Below are 22,461 nucleotides of genomic sequence, written 5' to 3' on the forward strand. Positions count from 1 at the left end.
TCTCTCGGATCAGGACTCCACCTTTATGATCTTATTTAACCTCACTCACCTCAGAGAACTTGTTTGCAAATACAGTCATGTGGTTCACAGGCTAACTTTTAGAAACAAAAAACAGTGTACAGCATTTCACCATATCCTCCCCAAATTCATATCTTTATTTCACAGAAGATACATCCATTCCACCTCATAACCCCAACAGTGTCAACTCATTCCAACAACTTTAAAGCACAATCTCATCTAAATACCACCTAAGTCAGGTATGGGTGAAATGAGGCATGGTTCATCCTAAGTCAAAACCTCCCCAGTTGTGATTCTGTGAACTCAAACAAGCTATTACTTCCACAATGCATTAGTGAGGCAGACATAAGACAGACATTTGCATCCTAAAGAGAAGCAGAAAATAAGCAGCGATGCAATCTTTAAAGACAATTAAAAAGGTTAAAGCGAGGTTATTATAGAATAAAGTACTTAAATGAGTACAGGGATATCACAGAAGAAGTGTAAACTTCCATTAACCATTATCATTGTTATTAACCATTGTATCAAAAGCTATGCTAGTCAAATACAGCTATTTAAATTTATGATAAGAATTAAAAACTAAGTTCCTCGGTATTTTCAGCCATGTTTCACAGCCATATAAGACCAGCAGCTACAATGGACAGCTGCATCATCCCAGAAAATATAAGTGAATATGTAACATTATACAGTTTCTGAATAGAAAAGGATTGTAAAGTATTCTTAACTATTCATGGTTCAGGAAGAATTGTTTTATATATAGAAAAGTGAGTAGCTTCAACTTAAACTTTTATTAGCATCTCAAATGACTCCCTCGAAATACAGCTTTTATAAATGCAATATATCTGAGCTAGGAATACTGAATTTCACATTCAGTATTACTGCAGATGATAAAGAATTATTGTTCAGAGTTTTACTTCTTTACAACCTGCATTAGGAGAAAAGGACACGCCATGGTCGTGTCTCATAGTTTCACTGTCAGGTGCCAGCAATTTCACAAGATCTTCACTGTGGCAGGATCAACGATGAATGGCCTCAACACCAACATGCAGTGCTAGATAGTTCCAATGCTGTGTCAATGAAGGCACAAAGGATAATCTGCTCTGAGTACTAAGGCCTCAGCTTCTACTTTTATCATTTTTATGTTTTGGTAGTGCACAAGAATGGACGGCCTATGTGCAACCAGCACCAACATTAATTCAGAAGAGTGGTTCCACACTTCACAAGCCATGGGGAAGGGTTCTTGTGAGTCAAGCCCTGACAACGTGTTGTGACACACAACTCTCCCTTATACTTAGACACTTCAACTATGTGCAAGGTTCTGTCTGAATACCCATACACAAAAACAGAGGCATCCTTGCACAGGCCTTGAGATATTTCTTCAGTTCTCATATTAAAGAAGTAGGGACCCTAGGATTAAGCTGATTTTTTTTTTTTTGATGAGTACCAAGCCCAAAAAATATTTTTCCTTGAGTCATCCATTTTCTTGGTAAATCCAAACCACAGATGTCCTTCTCTGGACTGACTTACACTTTGTGAATCTGCTGAGAACTGTGAACGCAAATGCTTTCTGCCAGGAATATCTTTCTCATTTCCTGCTCTATATTTCCTACCGCATCCCATCCCGCATTCTCTCCTGCTGGCCTACCTTTGCTAATCTCTCACAGTTGCCCAAAGTCTAGAACTGTTTCACTGCATTGTGACACTATTGCTAACTATGAACAAATCCTTCTCCTGTTTCCTTAACTGGCAGTAGGAGCAGGACGCTGAGAGATTAAGTCCTTGAGGCAGTACCAAGCAAGGATCACAAACTGGAAGTAGCACAAGGCTTTAAACGCAAATCCCATCCCAAGGACATACTTTCTCAGCTAGGCTGCCTCTCTTCATAGCCTTTCCAAACAGTGTCACCAGATGGGACCAAGGGGCCTAAGGACTGAGCCTTTGGGGGACATTTATCATTCAAATCACCACAGCTATTCTTTTTTACCTAGAGGGGGTGGATCCTTGTTGGCTTCAAATAAACAGACATCCTACCTCAGCCTTTCTATAGCAGATAAGATTATAGGTGTGTTCTACCATGCACAGTGATAATCCTTAAAAAGTTCAGTGTTTTAGCAAGTTAAAATTCAAAAATCATTTCTAATCTTATTGAATTAGCACATTTTGTATCCTAGTTATAAATTACCTTCACTTTTTACACAATCCATGCTTTTGTATACTTTGCCCCTCTGGTCTAAAATATTAATGTAAGAATGATCTTAGCTTAGGTTACTATAATAAAGTTAGTGACCTCATAACAGAACTCTGATATTAAGAGCCAGCATGGGAGCTGGACGTAGTGGCATATGCCTTTAATCCAGTACTTGGAAGACAGAAGCAGGCAGATCAAGACCAGACTTCTACAAACTGAGCACCAGGTCAGTAAGGCCTACACAGTGAGAACCTCTCTCTGGGGGGGGGGGAGAGGGGAGGAGAGAATCAAACAAACAGACACCTCCCCCCTCCTCCCCAAACAAAAAAGATGACTCCGTGGTTTAGTGCACTGGCTGCTCTTCTGGAGGCCATGGATCTGATTTCCAGCACCCACATGATGATTCATAACTGTATATAACTCCAGTTTCAGGGGATCCAACACCCTCCTCTGATCTCCACAGGCATTAGCCATACAGGTACATAGACATACGTATAAACAAAAGATCCATGCTAATTAAAAAAAAAGAGCCAGCATGGTTCTTTTTTGATGAGAATGAGGGCCATCTTCCTGATTTGGTTGTGGGCAGAGAATGTGGTGGGAGAAAGCAGGCAGAGAGTTCAGCTCTCTGGTTTTCCCTGTGGAGTATATTTTTCTAAAGATTTATTTTTTATTTTATGCATATGTGTGTTGACCTAAGTGTAAGTATTTGCACCACATGCATGCAGGTACCCATAGAGGACAGAAGAAGGTGTACGATTCCCTGGAACTGTTGTTATAGGTGATTGTGAAGCACCTGATGTGGGTCCTCGGCAAGAGTTCTCTCTAGCCCTCTAGCTGCACAAAGTTTTACCACAAGGGCTTTTCCCTTATATTTTTCTCTGAAAACAATGATGTCCACAAAACACCTTCTCCAAGTACCATCACACCGAGAACTAGGGTTCACAAGGTAATAAAGTGGGGAAAGAGAAGCAATTCCATCCATCGCCCTTCAATACCTAGCTCCAATGCTTCTCAACTTCATTCCTCAAATGCAGCTGCACTGTTGTCTATGCTTATGTTGATTATTCCTATAAGCAGACTGTTAATTCCTGTACAGCAGTGATTCTGTCAGATTCTTCCTGGTATAATCTGAGGATTGAGTAGAGTGTTTGGCAAGCAATACGTGCCAATAAATATTTGCTGAATGAAACACTAGAGCTTTAGGATGAAGTATGCTGAGAATTTTTACTGCTTTTCTTTATTTACAAGCCATGCAGTGTAACAGGATCTCTCTCCACCTCTACAGATCCTTATCTAAGATTCTCTAAAACAACTAATTCCTTTGGAGTTAAAATGAAGGTTCTACCAACCAGTCCCAGATTATGAGCATTTAATTCATGAACTACAGACACTTTTACATAAAGAGTGGGCTGACCACATTTTCACCAGAGTAATAAATAATTTCAGATGCCCCAGTGAGAAACTCAGCCACAGGGATGACCTATTAATTTTCTCTTCTGAATATATTTCCACACAGAGAAATTATTTCCAATCATTATTTTATGGCACCACAGGAGAGAAGAGTTAATCTTCTTTTACATAACAATTCATTGCCTTAATGGCCAAGTGATCTTCAGTACTGTGTCTATTCTAAATCTACCCTGATGCTTGAAAACATCCTTCTTATTTCCAATGTGACTTTATACTTATTTCCAAGAGTTTAAATAAGTTAATGACAGTCAAGAGCCAGCTAACAGATCGGACCAACCGAGACATCTCAAGTGAAAATACGTACTGCATTCAAATATATCATGCTTAGATCATAAACCTCTATAAAATTACTAAGGCAATTGATATGAAAATGGAAACCACATGATCAAAACCATTAAATATACTAGTTATGCTGTTTAACTTCAGTTGAATTAGAGCCGTATGTATGTCTATCAATAAATACTCACTGTAATGTTATAAAATTTAGGCCACCAGCAGTGGCAGAGCTAACCGTCTGTAACGACATAAGAGACAGAATAAAATGTATCTGCAATTGTATGGAATTAACAGACAGCAGTCACAGCTTCTGTATCTATTATGTCAGAAGGATTAAAGTAGAATTAAAATCTTCTCTGCTTGGGCCTTAAAGTTTGAGGAAAAATTGGTAGAATCTGGGGGGAAAAAGACAGATTCCATTCATTCAGCATAAAAAATAATTAGAAAACAACGCTAAAGATGAAAATTTTCTGTGACAATATACTGCAGGTTTAATTTCTATGTGCAGGAGAGATGGCATGATGACAATAGTAAGGGGTAGGTTCCTTTGTTGGGAAGCCTATTTGGGCTGTAGTGTATTGCGATATAGTACTTGCTTATCATGCATAAGTACCTGTGCTTCTTCTCAGAACTCAATAACCCCCCAAAAGTATCCTGCCTGAGACTGAGACCAAGAGTTATAATCTATTGTACATGCACATGGTTGTTTAAATGAAAACAAACAATGTATTTATGCTGCTCATTTGGGAGAAAGATTATCACCTGTGTATTAATTGTAACACAGAGATTAGGGCATTAGAAGGAAGTTACTGACATAGTTCTAATAACAAAGGCTAGTGTAAGACAATAAACCAGAGCTGGGTATGGTGGTACACACCTTTATTCCCAGACAGAGGCAAGCCTATTGATGTAGGTGGGTCTTCTGCCTATGTGTTATTGCATTGGTCAAATAAAGAGACTACCTCGGCCTTTGATAGGACAGCAGCTTAAATAGGCGGAGTAGACAGAACAGAATGCTGGGAGAAAGAAGCAGAGGCAGGTAGACGCCATGAAGCTCCTCTAAGATATGGATGCTGGTTAAACTCATGGCGGTAAGCCACAGTCAAGTGGCGACACATTTTATTAGAAATGGGTTAAAAGAATATGTAAGAGTTAGCCAATAAGAGGTTAGAACTAATGGACCAGACAGTGTTTAAATGAATACAATTTGTGTGTAATTATTTATGGTAAAGTTACCTGGGAGCCGGGCGGCAGCCTGCAGCTGCTTTTACTACAGCCTATGAGTTCTAGTTTGCCAAGGCTAGCTAGAGGCTAGCCAAGGCTACATAGTGACATCCTTAAAAAAAATTGTCAAAAAGTTAGGAAATGACATTATAATGACTCCAATCAATTATATGGGTATATCATCTATAACAATACTTATAAGACTGTAAGATGAAATAGACTTTATTTTGCATTAGGTAACCTATTATTTGTTATAATTTCGTACTTTATTCTACTTTAAAGACATTAAAATATGCAATCAACTACAACAACTTCAAAACTAAATTTCTATGTTTTTTCTCTTTTTTAAAAAGGCCATTCTATGGCCAGCCATGGCAGCACATTTTTATAATCTCAGCACTTGAGGTATAGAGGCAGAAGAATCACAAGTTTGAGTTCCATTTGTGCTACATAGAGAGACTACTTTAAAAAAATGAAAAAAATCCACCATACAATCACAACAAAAAGCCCATTTCTTCCTCTTTCTGTAATACCTACTGTGGCTCAGCTGTCTAAGACACATAATGGGGAAAGAGCAGCACTTGTCTCACAGACTGGTGTAAAGATTAAGGAATTAATCCAGAACATACAGCAGTACCTAGAGAACATCAAATGCTCAATGAGACACAGTTACTGTTTTCTTAAAAACTGAAGCTTGAATTTAGCAAAGGCTCATTAAAACAAAGAACAAATATTTATGAAAAATACAGTGAACAGTTTAAACTACACTAAATAAATTTTGTTTTCTTCTCTAATACACAGAACAAAAAAAAAGTCGACAAAAAAGAACAGTAAAGACAAGATGCTTGCTAGGGTTTTTCTGCACAGGCATTTCTTTGATAGGACAGAAATATGGTACCTGCTGAAAGGATTAGTCTTAGAGAAATATTGGCCAAGTATAACACAGGGCCATTTCATTTAGAAAGAACAATCAAGATCATTGTGTGATGAGTGTGACTGAAGAGGATACAGTGAAACTTGCTCACAGGAAGATGCTGCAGAGTCTAAAAGATAAGCCAGCTATCATTCGGCAAAAGTTGGGAGCTTGGGGGTGGGGGTGGGATGAGAGGAAGGGGAGATGGGGAGAGAGAAGGAAGAAGGGGAGGATTGAAGAGAGCTAGGGGGAATGGGATAGTTGAAATGGAGGACGGGTGGATATGGGAGCAGGGAAGAAAACATCTTAATTAAGGGAGTCACTTTAGGGTTGGCAAGAGACTTGATTCTAGAGGGGTTCCCAGGTATTCAAGGGGATGTCCCCAGCTAGGTCCTTGGGCAGCAGAGGAGAGGGTGCCTGAACTGGCCTTATCTCATAGTCACACTGATGAATATCTTGCATATCACCATAGAACCTTTATCCGGCAATGAATGGAGATAGAGACAAAGACCCACATTGGAGGACTAGACTGAGTTCCCACGGTCCAGATGAAGAGCAGAAGGAGGGAGAACATGAGCGAGGAAGTCAGGACCGCAAGGGGTGCGTCCACCCTTGGAGACGGTGGGACTGATCTAATGGGAGATCACCAAGGCCAGCTGGACTGGGACTGAAACAAGCATGTGATCAAACCGGACTCTTTGAATGTGGCTGACAATTGGGGCTGAGAAGCCAATGATAATGGCACTGGGTTTTGATTCTACTGCATGTACTGGCTTTTTGGGAGCCTTGTCTCTTTGGATGCACACCTTCCTAGACCTGGATGGAGCAGGGAGTGGGAGGTAAATGGGAGGAGGTGAAAATTTTTAATAAATAAAAAAAGAAAATAAGCCAGCTGGCAGAGGTGCCGTCGTTGGTCTCAGACAAGGGAAAGGAAACGGTAGGAACGACTGTTCTTAGTGCCTCTGTGGTGCAGAGGACCCAGCTCAGGACCTTGCATATATGAATATGTGATCATTGAGTTCGAACTCCTCTTTTAACTTTTTCTTTTCTTTTTCTGTTTTTTGAGACAGAGTTTCTCTGTAGCTTTGGAGCCTGTCCTGGAATTAGTTCTTATAGACCAGGCTGGACTCACAGAGATGCGCCTGCCTCTGACTCCTAAGTGCTGGGATAAAAGGCATGCACCACCACCACCACTCGGCTTAACTTTTCATTTTGAGACAAGGCTTCACTAAACTGGGCACACTGGACTTGAATTCACTGTGTGGTCCAGGCAGGCCCTGAACTTGTGCTCTTGTTACCTCAACTTTTTGAGTAGCTGGGATTATAGGCCTGTGCTACTAAGCCCAGCTAAAAATTTCTCATTCTCAGGAAAATATTGCCTGTGATTACTACAAAGCATACTTTATATGAAAAATTTAACTGGTGCTGTAAAAAACTATATGTATGTTTTCTAAGTAGTATAGGGAAATATTCATGAGGGGGAAACTCATACACTACTAATACAGGGTAGTTTTTCAGTATCTGTTTTGAAAATTACAACATACTCTTTCAAACATGAATATAGCTTAAGAAATTAAAATCTAGAATTCCATCATTGTAGAATTCCAGCATCTTAACTTTGATAAACTCATGTGTTTAATGCATCGATCAACCGTGTTATCAGAAATTGCCTACATTTTATTGAAATACCATGCCTGTCCTTCGTGGACTATTTTGCTTATTTTGAGAACCGCATGGTTCTCAACTGGCTATGACATCTCACCCAATAGATTCATGCTCAGGTGGGTCACACAGACACATTAGAAGACAAATTCTCATGTTACATAAACACTAAATTTTTTTCAAACAATATTTGAAAGAGTCTCCAATTTTGGAAGTATCTACTTTATGACTATTTTGATATAACTCAGAAAAAAACCAGTAATTTATATGGCCCCATGGTGCCAAGCAGGCTGTCCGTAGGATGATCCTGACGGAAACATAAACAAGTCATCTGCTGCTGAGATGCAGATTACATTTCTTCCAGGAAGGGAGGCCATAAATTTTGTCATCTCATTTTCAAAAAGGATCAAAACAAAATCCATTCTGTGTAATTTTTGGTATATAGAAGAATTTAAATAATTGTGATACAGCTTAATGAATACTAAAGTGCAGAGATAATATAAAAGGCTGTTCCAAAGCACGTTTGTAAGAAGACAGGCAATCAAGTGGTTACTGCTGGTTGAATTATACCCACTCCAACATGACTCCATATGTTGGTATCTTAACCTCTAATAACTCAGAGTGTGACCTTACTTGGAAATAGATTATTTACACAAGTAATCAGGTTAATATGAGGTTCTAATCCAACATGACTGGTGTCCTTATAAAATGAGAACAGGGAAACAGACACACATAGAGAGGGAGGCATAGGGAGACTGCAGTTAACACTGCTCTGTGGCTTTTGTAGGAAGCCAGTTCCTGCAGATGTCTTGAACATGAGACTACATATTTTCATTATTTTACCTACTTAATTTTCAGTACTCTGTTATGGAAACCCAATAAAACTAACAATAATGGTTACAGGTAAAGTAGCTTCTAAAAATCTGTATATCATCTAAAAGTAACAAATTATACTGCACCTTGCATAGGGGCAAGATCCTATAAAGATGTTATTTGCTTCAAATCAGAAAACTGATAAATGGGGAACAGATTAAAGTATTTTATCAATACAAATTTAAGAAATGGATAACTATAATCACATAAGGGAATATAACTATTTCTAGGAGAACAACAAAATATATGTATGGGTAAGACCATGAAGCACATAACTTACAATTAAAGGATTTTATTAAATAGTACATATATACATAGTCTGGATATGTATATGTATATATATATGAAGGAAAGGAAGAGGAAAGGGAGAAAGCATGCTAAGGAGGTTAAACATTAATAGTAGACCCAAGTGAATTGCATATTTGTTATAGTTTAAATATGAAATCTCCCACAGAATCATGTGTGGAACCTTGAACCCCAGCTGGTGGTGCTGCTTTGGGAATGACAGAAATTTTAGGGGATGAGGCCCCAATGGAAGAAAGTCGTCAGGAGTGTGGTCTAAAGGTCTTTTGTCCCTGGCCCCTTCCTGTCCCTGCTTCCTCGGCATCATGAGAAAAGCAGGCTCCACCACAGGCTCCGTCACCAGGATAGTTTGCTTACTTCAGACGCCAGCAGGAAACTCAGCCACCCTTGAACTGAAACTGCTGAGCCAATCAGTGCCAAGCACAAGAATTAGAGACGATATACTGTTCCCCAACATGATGAACATGTCATGTGCCTCCCTCAAATTGTTTCACAAACTGGGCACATTTCTAACTGCATGTGATTGAAAAATGAAAGATGAGAATACGTACCTTGTATATTAGATATTCTTAACCCTCGTTCGGAGTAACTTAACGGGATAAAAGTGCGGCCCCTTTCTATACATACAGGACAGCCTCACAACTGGTTGTTGTTTCCTAGCGCTGCAAGCTTTCTGAGACGTGCCTTGAAGAATACATACTCTAACGATAGTTCTAAGATAGGGTGAAAGGAATCAGAGCACTAAAAATGAAGTCATGCTGCGAAAGCAAAGCATGTGGCAATCCTTTGTTATTGTGAAAAGGTCACTCTCTGGTTACCACACTCAAGGAAATTTGCCAGCATATACAAAATTCTTCACCGGAAAAAAATGTGTTGGATATACAGCAGTTCCAGGCATCAAATAGACATAAATAGAACAGTAAGCAGTCATTTATTAGGTAGCCCTGCCCAGAGCTGCGTGAAAGCATGGAGAACAGAACCAAACCGCGGTAGGCACTGCTTCCCAGGCAGACTGCGGCAGGGGACAGGCGAGATACCAGGAGTAGGTACAGCAGGAGGGATTAGATGTTTCTTCCTGGCCCCACAGAGCATCACTGGAAGCAAGGTGGGAGCAAGCCTCCTGTGTGAATTCTACTTCCAACCATGACCATCAGTCCTAGCAGAAATGATGACTCCCAGCTGGGCCTGGCAGCACACTCATGATAAGCCACACGATTAAACAGCGTAAGCGGATACATTTCAGGCTCCCCGCCCCCACTCCTTCCTCTTCTTTCGTACCCCTAACCTCCAGAGACTTCACATTCTCTTCAGGAAACCCACATTATCACAATGTTGTTTTACTTCTTTTTCCTGATGTCAGTATATAAAGGTACTTCATGAGTTTAGTGAAAGAATTAGCTAAATAAAAACTGTGACAAGATGAATTACCGACAGACGGAATAGGCTCAACCCAAATACCAGGAAGGACAAAAAGCAAACACGTGACAATGAGTCATCAATAACCTGGAAACAGGGGTCTCTACCACACAAACACCTGATTTAATTATCAGGCATTACTCTGTCCCAGACATAGAGGCTACAGGTTAGCCAGGTGTGGTGATGCTGACTTGTGGTCCCAGCTACTCAGGAGCCAGAGACAGAAGGCTGATTTAAATCTGGGAGTTTGAGACTAGCCTGGAAACACAGCTAGACCCCATCTCAAAAGACTGAAAAAAAAAACTTTAAATAAGATATTGGTATGTATATATATATATTTATATTTAATATATAGTATATACATATTTATATATAATATATTTAATAGCAAAGGAGATGAATAAAAACTTTAAATAAGATAGTGAGATATATATATATATATATATATATATATATATATATATATATATAATAGCAAAGGAGATGAATAAGAAATAGAAAGACTAAAGAAAGTGACAGACACGGATCTTACCATAACAACAGCAGCATTAAATGTGAACAGAGTAAATACTTCAATCAAAAGTTGCTCTGGATAAATAAGAAGACCCAACAATTTGCTATCTATCTGTCTGTCTGCCTATCTATCTATCTATCTATCTCTATATTTAAAAAACCACCACATTTTAGAATTAAAGCCTAAATAGGGCAAGTTAAAACTGGGAAATGCAAATGCCCTACTAACATCAGCCTATAACATGGGGGGAAAATGCCTAGGGACTAGACTTGATGAGCACACATTTAATTCCAGCACTCAGGAGGCAAGGGCAGGCAGATCTTATGAGTTCAAGGCTAGCCTGGTCTACATAGTGAGTTTCAGGCCAGTCAGGAGTGAGACCTGATTCGAAACAAACAAACACACAGTCATGCAATCTAGTAACAGAATAATTTGGAATTCAGTAAGACATAATGACAATGAGCACTGTAAGAATTGGAAACACCATCCCCTCAAAGCTACCAGTTCTAATCCCTGGAACATATAAACAAAGAAATGACTTTGCAAAGCCATTAAATTGAGTATTCTGAGATAGGAAAATTATCCTGGTACACTAGAGTATAAACAGGGGTCTAAATATAATAACAATATCCATGTGTGTGTGTCAAGAAAGGGTGTGTGGAGTGGGGCTTTATCTAGAGAAGAAAAGACTATAAGAACACAGACACACGTGTCTTCTAGAAGGAACCTGATGCTGATTTTAGACTTTTGGCCTCTAGAACAGAAACAAATAAGTATCTGCTGTTATAAAGTACTAAATGCTTGTAGTGGTTTATCCCAGCAGCCAGAAGGAACTAATAACAGCAGAACCCAATACTATAAAAGGTAAAATCTGACAGCTGTCAATGCATAGAGACTTCAATATCTTGTTGAGAAAATAGACAAAATTAGATAATCATAAAGATATATAAGAAAACAAGGAGACAATAAACCAATTTGATTAACTGATCATTATAGAATACCATAAAAAATAATAGAGTATTCATTTTTCTCAAGTATATAATAAAAACGGCCCATAAAACTCATGTGTTAAATAAAAGTATGCTCTCCAAATGCATCAAAGTTGAAAATGCAGATAAAAAGAAGAAAAATCAAAAATATTTGAAAATTTAGTAACACACATATCTGAAAGAACAAAGAAACAGAGGAAAGCTTGCATGAAATATCAGAAAGTGTTCTGAGATGTGTGACAGAAAGTGAAGCTTTGAGTTTACAAATCAACAAGTGTTGGCAAACATGGGTAAGAGAAAAAGATGACCCGAGTTACCAAGGAGAAGGATGGAAGTGTCACCGCAGGAACCTCAGAGGCAGCACCACACGGGAACACTGCTAGAGAAATGCCAGCCATCAATCAGACAAATCCCCAGAAAGATACACATCACTGTTCATTAAAAGAAAACAGAAAATTTGAACAAACCTACAGTAACAAGAGAAGTGGTAGAGAGTTAAAGTCTTCACATGTTCACACTCAGACAGCAACTGCAATAATTTCCATCAAATATTTAAAGAAGAAATCATTCGAATTCTCGCAGTGTGTCACTAAGTGGAGAAGGAACACATTACTCAGGCAATATTCACATTTTAATTTTTTTTCTTGAAAAACCCTTGGCTGTTTTGGATCACAAAGTTCTTCATTATCTCCTAAGTTTACGGGTTCAGCTCTGCATCTAAAGCTTTAATATGCTTTCACTTTGCAGCATATGATTAGTGTGCAACTATATTTTTGCTCACCTATCTCTTACAGGTTGAACTTTTTCTTCTCAAAATTCACACGCTGAAGTTTAAATCTCACAGCACCTCATAATCATGGCCTTAGTGAAAACAGGGTAGTAAGTGAAGAAATGTCATACCGCAGCAAGTGGGTCCAGATCTGAGGATGTGCTTATGTAAGCGAGAGCTTCAATGGAGAAACATGCGCACAAAGAGGAGCCCATGAAAAGATGCACAGAGAATACGGTCATGTTAAAACCAAGAGAGGTCTGGGTAGAAAACTCCCTCACAACCTTCAAAGGCCTTGATTATGTCTTTCAGTCTCTAGAACCACAATACCTCTGTTTCTGCTGTTTCCACTCAGTTCAGGAGCTACTTTATCGAAGTCCTGGGTAACTAATGAACTACCTTGGCCCCATAAGTGGAAAGTCCTTCCTTTTGCCCACAGATATGAAATACAGCTATAAATAACTTGGACTTTCTTTATGTCCTGGTCTGTTTCCTGGCTTTCTGTTCTCTCTTCCAGCCAGTCTATTCCTTCTATGGTTCTCTAATTTTAGTTTTAAATTTTTAATTTTAAATATTAAATTTAATTATAATTTTAAAATAAATGGGTATCTAGTTGATTTACTCTCTTTGAAATGTGGTCCTGCACCTAAGGGTTTGAGGCACAATGACCTGTGGCTTTTCAAAGTCAATGTATTGTGGTCTACCAGTCATGATGGTGCGAGCCCACAATCCCTGTACTACAGGAGTCAGAGGCAGGACTATGAGGGCTAAGTAGTAAGACCTTTTCTTCTTCTACCTCAAGCACACACAAGAAACAGAATTCACACCTTAATAACAATAATCCCTCTCCACCTAGAAACCAACCCAATCTTTTGTTGCTTAGATTGGCTTTCCACCAAGATCATAAACAAATTTGGAAAGAGCAAAGAAAATATTGCATGGTATGTCTACTTTAAAAATGTATTGTTGACGTGTGTGTGCATACACCTGTGTGTGCATATGCGTGCGTGTGTGTGTATGCACATGCATGCCACAGCACTCTTGTAGAGCTTAGGGAACAGTTTTTGACAGTCATCCTTTCTCGCCATCACGGGTTTCAGGGTCCCAGACCTCAGGATTGCATGGGACATACTTTTATCTGTGAGCCATCTAGCCAGTTCTGGAGTCCTACTTTGATAAACTAAATATTTTATAGCAAATTATATTAACAGTGATAATCTATGAGGTGGTACATCTCTTTTGCCTTTTTGTTTGTTTGTTCTGTTTGTTTTTCGAGACAGGGTTTCTCTGTATAGCAGACCTGTAGAGCAGGCTGGCCTTTTACTCACAGAGATCTATCTGTCTCTGCCTCTGGATGTAATACCACCGCCCAGCATCTTTTGATTATTTCTGTAGAGTCATTTTTTAAATTGAACCTTCCACAGCAATTATATAACAGGACCCGAAACAAACTAAAGAAATTTAAATTATTTTTCCAACTTCACATGCATGTGTCCCTGCTTTCTAAGATGGAGGATCTGTAGCTGAAAATTATTATTAGAACTGCAGCTGTTTACATTCTTGTCCATGTTTATCAATGTGATAATTAATGAAAAGGCAACTAGAAAACGAACAATATGAGAAAAACGTTAGTTCCTGACATTTGATGTAAAAAATAGAAAAAAAAATACTGTCTACAAGAGGCAGGTTTTTAAAAAGCTGTTTCCTTATAGCTCTCATAAGGGTCATGTGATTCTTGCTCTCAACACTTCAGCTATCACTTGAAAACTTCACATTTCCTGTTCAAGAAAGATGTTCTCAAAGATTAATCTAATTTACTCAGAAAAGAAGTATCTCTGCTAGCTTAAGTTAAATGGATTTAAATTATAGCAATAAATAGACAAAGGAAAATCCAACAAGGGTACTAGAGAAACAAAATCTATGATTTCTATTTTTTGTCAAAAAATCTATGAAAAAATAATAACCCTTTCAATTTGCTTGTACATCCTTGGATGATGTTGGAGAAGTATTAAAACATTTATTTTCCTTAACTTCTCAAATAAGTGATTGCCACGTGACTGTTGGGAAGCAGTAGAGAAAACAAAAGATATAGAAGATACACAAATGTGATTCTGGTCACCTAGAGACACTGCATCAGCACCATGCATGTGGACTATGGAACACAAATTCTAATTGTTCTTAATAATAAAAACCTACAGTTAGCTATCAGGGGTTAAGATCAGAGAAGCAGAGGAGTCAGCCACTAGAGTTCTTACCTCTACCAATGCTCAGACCAAAGGAGCAATCCTGTCTCTACGAATCCTCAGACTGCATCTGAGCTCCTGTCTCCTCTCCTTTATAATCCTCTTTCTGCCTAGCCATATCATTCCTGTCTCTGCCTCCCTAGTGCTGGGATTAAAGGTGTAAACCACCACCTAGCTCTGTTTCTCTTTTAGACTGGGTGAATCTTGAATAGCACAGGGTGGCCTTGAACTCATAGGGATCTGTCTGCCTCTTCCTCCTGAGTACTGGGATTAAAGGTGTGTGCCACCACTGCCTGGCCTCTATGGCTAACTATTGGCTATCTCTGCACTCTGATCTTCAGGTGAGCTTTATTTGTTAGATTACAAACATAATATCACTACAGGCCTGTGTTATACACCTGCTACTTGGAAGCCCGGAAACACTAAATAGGCTAAACTATCAAAGAGGAAGTAATCTCTAAAGAGACTGGGATACTTTTGGCTTACTGGTGCAATAGTGCTGATCCACAGATAGGTATGCAAACAAATGATAAAAGCATTGGTCACTGTCCTTAGAGTGCAAATATGGTCTATATCCAGGAGCTAAACAAAACGATTCATGCTGAAACTGACGAAAAATGTTTTTATCAGTGCTCTGGGTATTCATGCTTTTCTTTTCTTTTCTTTTTTTTTTTTTGTCTTTTATTCAACTTAGACTTGACAAGATGGGAGGCAATGTAATATATGTCCACTACTGATAAGCATTGAGCATCCTAAACCATACATTTTATATTATTTGAAAGTATAAAAGTCTGTTTTGCATTTATTTCTAAGCAGCATTTGGAATAATTATTCTTCCCAAATACAGGTAAAACATATCAATCTCAGGGATGTGATTGAAACTGTTTTGATTTTACTGGATTCCATATGCTCAGAACAAAGAGACTATAACTTATCTAAAAGATTAAATTTGTGTGGCTTTTCCTTCTAAAATAAGGAAAACATTGTCTTTTGTACATAGGGCATCAGTTAGCCAGTCAGGCTACCAACCCCACATTTAGACCTTCATTACCTACACAAAGCACTAAGGGGAAATGCTAGCTAAGACAGCAGTTACAGTCAGGTGATACAAGCAGAAACTGTGACAGTACTGATCCACCAACAAAATTGTATGATACTAAAAATATCCAATCCCCTTGAGTTACTATTTGAGCAACCAGATATTTTTAAAAAGAAATGTTTGATATCTTAAATTAAGTATGTCAGTTAATTAATTCTGTGATCCTCAGCTACCAACCGAGTGACGTAGAATCTTTTATTATTCACTGCCCTATAGATCATCTGTTCTTAGTGCCGGCTTGTTCCACAGAGAGACAGCTGCAACACTATATCCCTGTTCAACCTGAGGACCATCTGACTTTAATTGTAATACACAGCTTGATGTGGCTCTGGCTATGAGAAGCCAAAGTATCATCTGTAATAATCTGGAAAAGCAGAAACCTGCCAACAGAGGGCTGGAAACAGGGACTTGTGCTGTCTGGCTGCCTGACGGGCTGCAGGAAATATGATTAATGAGTAAGGTATAATGATATCAGGAACCCGATTAGCACCACAAAAAGGTCACAGATCAAAGTAGTATGCATTTCATGAGCCAAAATCATTGCATAAAAATCTGTGGACTTGAAGAGGTAAACCCAAAGAGGATGGACTCAAACCTTATGCGATAACATGCTAACAGCTACGTAAAACACTGATAGCAATTTAGTCACCGATAGAAAGTTGGAAGAAACTGCAAAGTGCACCAGCATGCACCGCACTGCAGAGAAAAGTGCACCAGCATGCACCGCACTGCAGAGAAGAGAGCTTTGTTCACCACACGTGCACACAGCTTATTTTAGAATGAGCAAATTATTAAATTCTTTCATAAAGACACAAAAATAAAATCAAATAATTTCTGCAATCATGAATTATATTAAGAGATAGATATTCATCTCTATACTATGTTTGCATTTGATTTACAATAAATTTTTATTTAGCTTTGTTTGAGACTATAACCTAATTTGGACCATTAAGTGTAAAGATTTATATCAAAGTCATGAGACAGTTCACCAAAGACATTTGAGTACCAACAAAGACTATGAGAGAAATGGTAAACATTATTAGTCAGAAAGGTTACAACAGGTACCTACTAGAATATCTGAAGTGCCTAATAGTGACAATAACAAGCCTTGTGAAGGTCAGAGAAAACCCCAAATTTCAAACACTGGTAGGAATACAAACCAGACCACATAGATAACATACTCCCAGCAAAAACTCCATTCCCAGAAATCTCCTCAAACAAATTAACAGATGTTCACACTAACCCATATACACAAACATTCATTATAGTCCCAAACTGAAAAAAACATCAGCCAATGCCAATTAATTGCTAAAATACCTAATCTATATATCTATACATTAGCCAATAATATTCAATAGCAATACAAAGAAATTAATTACTGCTATGCGCAGCAATACGGATGGATCTAAAAGAAAATCTTCCAAAGTGATAGAACACAGGCTCAAGGCAACATACTGTATGATGCCATTAATTTAAATTTCTATAAAAACAAAACTACAGGGGCACAATGCATGGCATTCTGGGGACAGCAGTGTGGATTCAGACTGAGTGTAGAGTGGCCTAAAGAAACTTTCTGAGGTTATAAGGAAATTTTGAAGCTGGATTGTACTAAAATTATTCTCTATAAATTTACTGAGGCTCACTAAAGGGTATAATTTTTAAAAAGTTGACTTATATGGAATACAAATTATAGCTCAATGAATCTAAGAACAAACACAAGGATAAAACGGAGTCACAGTACAAACGTGCCTCAATACTGTGTGCCCCTGAGAACACCACACACAGGCATAGCCACACTTAAAGGCTGACATTTCCTTTAGCTTCCTTCATGGCTAAGCTTTGTCTTGGACTCTCATACTAGTCAAATTAACAGTGAAAATCTGACAAAATGCTTGGGATATGAGTAAAATGCTTTACGTATCACAATAATACTATAGTAACTAATAACATATATTATGACTACCACTAACTATGCTCTAAACATAACATACAAACTCCAGAGAATAACCGAGGTATATTGCATACAAAAATGAAGTTTTATGCTAAAAATTTGAAATTATAAATTAAAAACAAAACAGGATTTAGGAATACTAACTTGTCTAGGATCCCATGATAGTGTGACTGACTTATGATTGGAAAATTTGGTTTAACTCTGAGTATATCATTCCATTGTCCTGCAATATGTTTATTATGTGTAAAATATGACATGTGAGTAAGAATGGGACTAGAATTAGGATCTGAAAGATAAAATACATTTATTGGTAAGAAAAATAAGGAATGTTAACCTGGAAAATCCAAATATAGTAATTTTTTGCTTAATCACAAAAACCACTAGTCAATTAAAATTATACTTTAAAACTTTTTTTAGATTTACTTATTTTATTGATATGATTGATTTGGCTGCATAATCAATATGTATCAAATGAGTGCCTGGTGCTCTGGGAAGTCAGAGGAAAGCATTGGACACCTAGATCTGCAGTTACAGATGCTTGTGAACCATCACATAGGTGTTGGGAACCAAATTTGAATATTCTGCAATAAAAATTCTTGATTGCTAAGCTATCTTTATAACCCAAAACTGCATTTTTAATATGGAGAATGTCAAAGACAACACTTTTAAATACTGAGAATGCGTCTTCATTGCAAATTTTTATAAGACTTTAAAGGCAAAAAAAGTATGTACCTACTTTGTCACAAGACATGCAATGAAGAGACTGCAGAACTTGACACTAACATGCTGCTTTTAGGCACAGTAAATACTATTTTTAAGTTTTCATACTCAAAATATATAGTGCAAAATTTTTCTTTCAAATTATGTATATATAGGATGTAACTTAAAGATGTTATTTAGTACTAAAATGTGCTAAACCAAAACACAAAATGATCCTTCCGCATCAAGAAAGGCTCATGCTTAAAAACACAAATGACTCTAGGGTCTTTAATATCATTTGTTTATAATTTTAAATTATCAGGAACATATATAAAGCAGCTTAGAAAATGGATGAAACAAACCATTATACTTATAATTCAATACAATTTTTGAGGTATAACGCAGCTAGTGTGGCACTGTATTATTTGTAGCAGTTCCTATCAGCTACAGTGTTTACAGGAAGGCAAGGGTTAATATTTTACATCAACACATGACAGAGCAGATGACTATAATCTTACCAATCTGTTTATGCGAACAAACTCTTCTGAGGTTTTGGCCCAAGGAGGAAGTTCAACATCAGACACCACTGTCCCATCATCCATCACTCCAAGGTTATAATTATTGAAGTTGACAAACATCTCAGGGAGATAATAAAATTCAGGAATCAATTCCTATATAAGAATGAAAGAAATGTTACTTCATAAAATATAGGGTATGGACCAGATACATGCAACATGGTGTGATTATTTCCTATTATACAGAACAACAACAACAACAAAAATATGTACGTGATTGTTTTCCTCTTTGTTCAGTCTCCCACTTCCTGTTAAAAGAGAAGATCGTGAGCAGGAAAACATACACAGCATCTTAACGAACACACCAAACAGGTTTTCCTTCAGGACACATTTCAAAACCTCAGAAACTCTTAAATTCAGGTAAACAGGTAATAATTGAGAACCAACAAGATATAAACGGAGATTGCATGCTATAAAACTAACAGCCGAAGAGAATTTTTTAAAAAAATGAAATATATAGGATTCACAGCAGAAAGCAATCTTTATACAATAAGGGTTAAAATGTTATTATTTTATTTCTTTGGTCTTTTTATTAACCATGTGAACAATTATTTGCATTTTGGCCACAGATAAACAGGAATTTTTACATCAAAACATAAAAGTTTTTTAAGAAACTAACTCTAATAAAAGATAAAAAATTTTCATTAGTCTACAAAACAACATCCATAAGAAACTGATTAAATTAAAAATAAGGGCTGTAATATGAATATTTAAAAAGGAGAAAAATGCAGTTGGTAGGGCTTTGTGGCCAGGAAGCCCATATGTAACTTTTTCAGAGAACCTGTAGAGCAGACTTAAAATCCAGTCTTGACATGGGTCAGTGCTTCCGTGGTCTTTCAGAAACCCCTCGGGGCCAGCCATCACAGGTCTGGATGTCCAAACAGCAGTAAAATAGAGAGGTCATCAGATTTTGGACAAGGTCAGTATGAACTTGCCAGAGCAGAGAAAAAGATGCAGCAAGAATGAAGCTACTCTTACTTTCACAGTCCACTGGAATCCTGTGCGGCACTGAATCTTTTGTTTACAATCATGATAATTAACTGGGCAGGGTACAATGAGCTTCTCCTTCAAATGACTCACAACTCTATGATCATTAGACTTGAAAGACTTTTAAAGTGAACATTTATTTACTTAATTCTTAAAAGAAACTTGTTCAAAAAGTTTAACATTAAATTAGATAGCTCTCACACACAAAATTTTAAGATAATCTTTGGAAGCCATGCCTGTAACTCTAATCTCTAATTGGCAAAAGAAATAAATACAAGTGCACATTATTTCATGTAGGAAAGAGTAGTAATATATTTGTATAAAGCTAATATTTATTGCATGATTTGAATAAAGACCTTAAATTTCTAATAAACTTTACCATATTTTCATCTTCATAATAGCTTTATAAGGTGAGCTAGTGGCTTCATCTTGGAAATGAATGAATGAAAGCAAGGCAGGCTTCATGGTACATGCCTGTTAATCCTAGCACTCAAAAATCTGACAGAATAAAGACAGGTCACCAGGAGGTTAAGGCTACCTGGATTACACAGGAAGATGAGGCTAATCTAGGCTATATAGTAAAACTTGGTCTTTAAAAACCAATACTAGGAGACGGCTGAGCAGTAAATGTTCCCATCGCATAAGCCTGAGGACCCTGGTGACAAGAGAGAACTAACTCCCAAAAGCTACCCTCTTACCTCCACATGGGCACCATGGAACATACTCCCCTCTACTAACATAACACACACACAACCATACCCAACACACACCAAACAGACTGACTGACTGAGGGAAACACAAGTTAAAGAAGAGGTAGTATATGATTTGCCCAAAGATTAATAAAACGTGTTTCTTAAAACCTATGGTCAGCTTTATTTAGCCTGGAGAGAAGAAGAAAGGAGGGCACTTGGGCAGGAATAGGAGTATATGGTGAGGGTGAGGCACGGAAGGAAGGAGAAGGGAGGGCACTGTGGGGCAGGAACAAAACATGGGGTAAGAAACAAAGATGCCTGTATCCAAAAGACTGGACACGTTATTCTAAGAACACAACTAAAAAGCTGAATTATTGGATGGTATAGGAAGATCTTCTTTCTATACGTTGCTTTCATTGGTCAAATGAAGAAACTGCCTTGGCTTTTTGATAGGGCAGAATTTAGATAGGTGGAGTAGACTGAACAGAATGCTATGAGAAAGGAGGCAGAGATAGAGAGAGCCGCCTTGAAGCTGCCAGGTCAGACATGCTGAATCTTTCCCAGTAAGCCACGAGCGCGTGGTAACATACAGATTATTAGAAATGGGTTGAATCAAGATGTGAGAGTTAGCCAATAAGAGGATAGAACTAATGGGCCAGGCAGTGTTTAAATGAATACAGTTTCTGTGTAATTATTTTGGGTAAAGCTAGCCAGGGGGCTGGGGGCCAGTCGGGACGAAAAGCGGGCCATTCCCCTTTTACAACAGATGGAAGGCAGAAAAGCCAATTTTCTAGGCACTCCCTAAACTTGGATTCTCATTCAAGCTTCAAGAAAAGAAAGGTCTTGCCCTACCACTCTACTGAATTTGGATGAATTTTCCACTACCCTGATATGAATAAAAGTTAGATTCAAATTAGGATGGTTCATTTATGTTTGAGTTGGCCATTATGAATATATGTTTATTTTAGTAATGAGTTATCAATATAGTATCTGGGAGTACATTTCTGGGATATAAAATGGCAGGAAGAATTCAATATAGGCAAAAGTAGAGTATAAATGTTACCTTTTAGTAAAAAATAAAACACAGGTTTTTTGTTTTTGGATTTTGTTGTTCTTAGTTTTATACTTTTTCTGAGACAAGGTTTTACACTGTAGTCCAGGCTATCCTGGAATTTACTATGCAGCCCAGGCTGTCCCTGAACTCATGGTTATTCTCATGACTTCATGGCTTCACCTCTCAAGTGTTCAGATTATAGGTGAGTAAGTTCTTTGGTTGATTATTTAAGCCTTGGGTAGATGAAAAGGGTGAAGCATCACAACTCCAAAACTGGTATTTAGTTAAGCTTTACAGATAACTGTGCCAAGGTCTGAACAGAGAAAAAGAGTGTTTTCTGTCCACATAAAACACAGATCACAATGACGGCAATATGACAAGTATAAAAATATTCATTTGTGAGGGAAAACTGGCTGTACAAACAAACTATTCAGAATTCAAAGGAGAAAATGAAACCTAAAAGTTAGGGTGGTCACAGAGGGCTGTGGTATATGAACATAACGCAGTAGGTTCCTAGCACAGAGTTCTGCAGTCTGTTTATAA

At 37.8% G+C, this 22,461-nt stretch overlaps 1 protein-coding gene across 5 annotated transcripts in view; it reads right to left on the bottom strand.

The window, feature by feature from the left end:
* Positions 1 to 22,461, bottom strand: part of Lrba (LPS responsive beige-like anchor protein) — a 504,118-nt gene that overhangs the window by 98,820 nt on the left and 382,837 nt on the right. For all 5 annotated transcript variants that reach the window (XM_048424832.3, XM_048424835.3, XM_048424834.3 and 2 more), the window contains exon 47: positions 19,129 to 19,281. In XM_048424832.3, coding sequence (XP_048280789.1) covers positions 19,129 to 19,281 — 153 coding nt within the window. The remainder of the gene's footprint in view (positions 1 to 19,128; positions 19,282 to 22,461) is intronic.

The sequence above is a fragment of the Myodes glareolus genome, chromosome 20 (genome assembly GCF_982192425.1).
Source record: "Myodes glareolus chromosome 20, mMyoGla1.1, whole genome shotgun sequence".
Taxonomy (NCBI): domain Eukaryota; kingdom Metazoa; phylum Chordata; class Mammalia; order Rodentia; family Cricetidae; genus Myodes; species Myodes glareolus.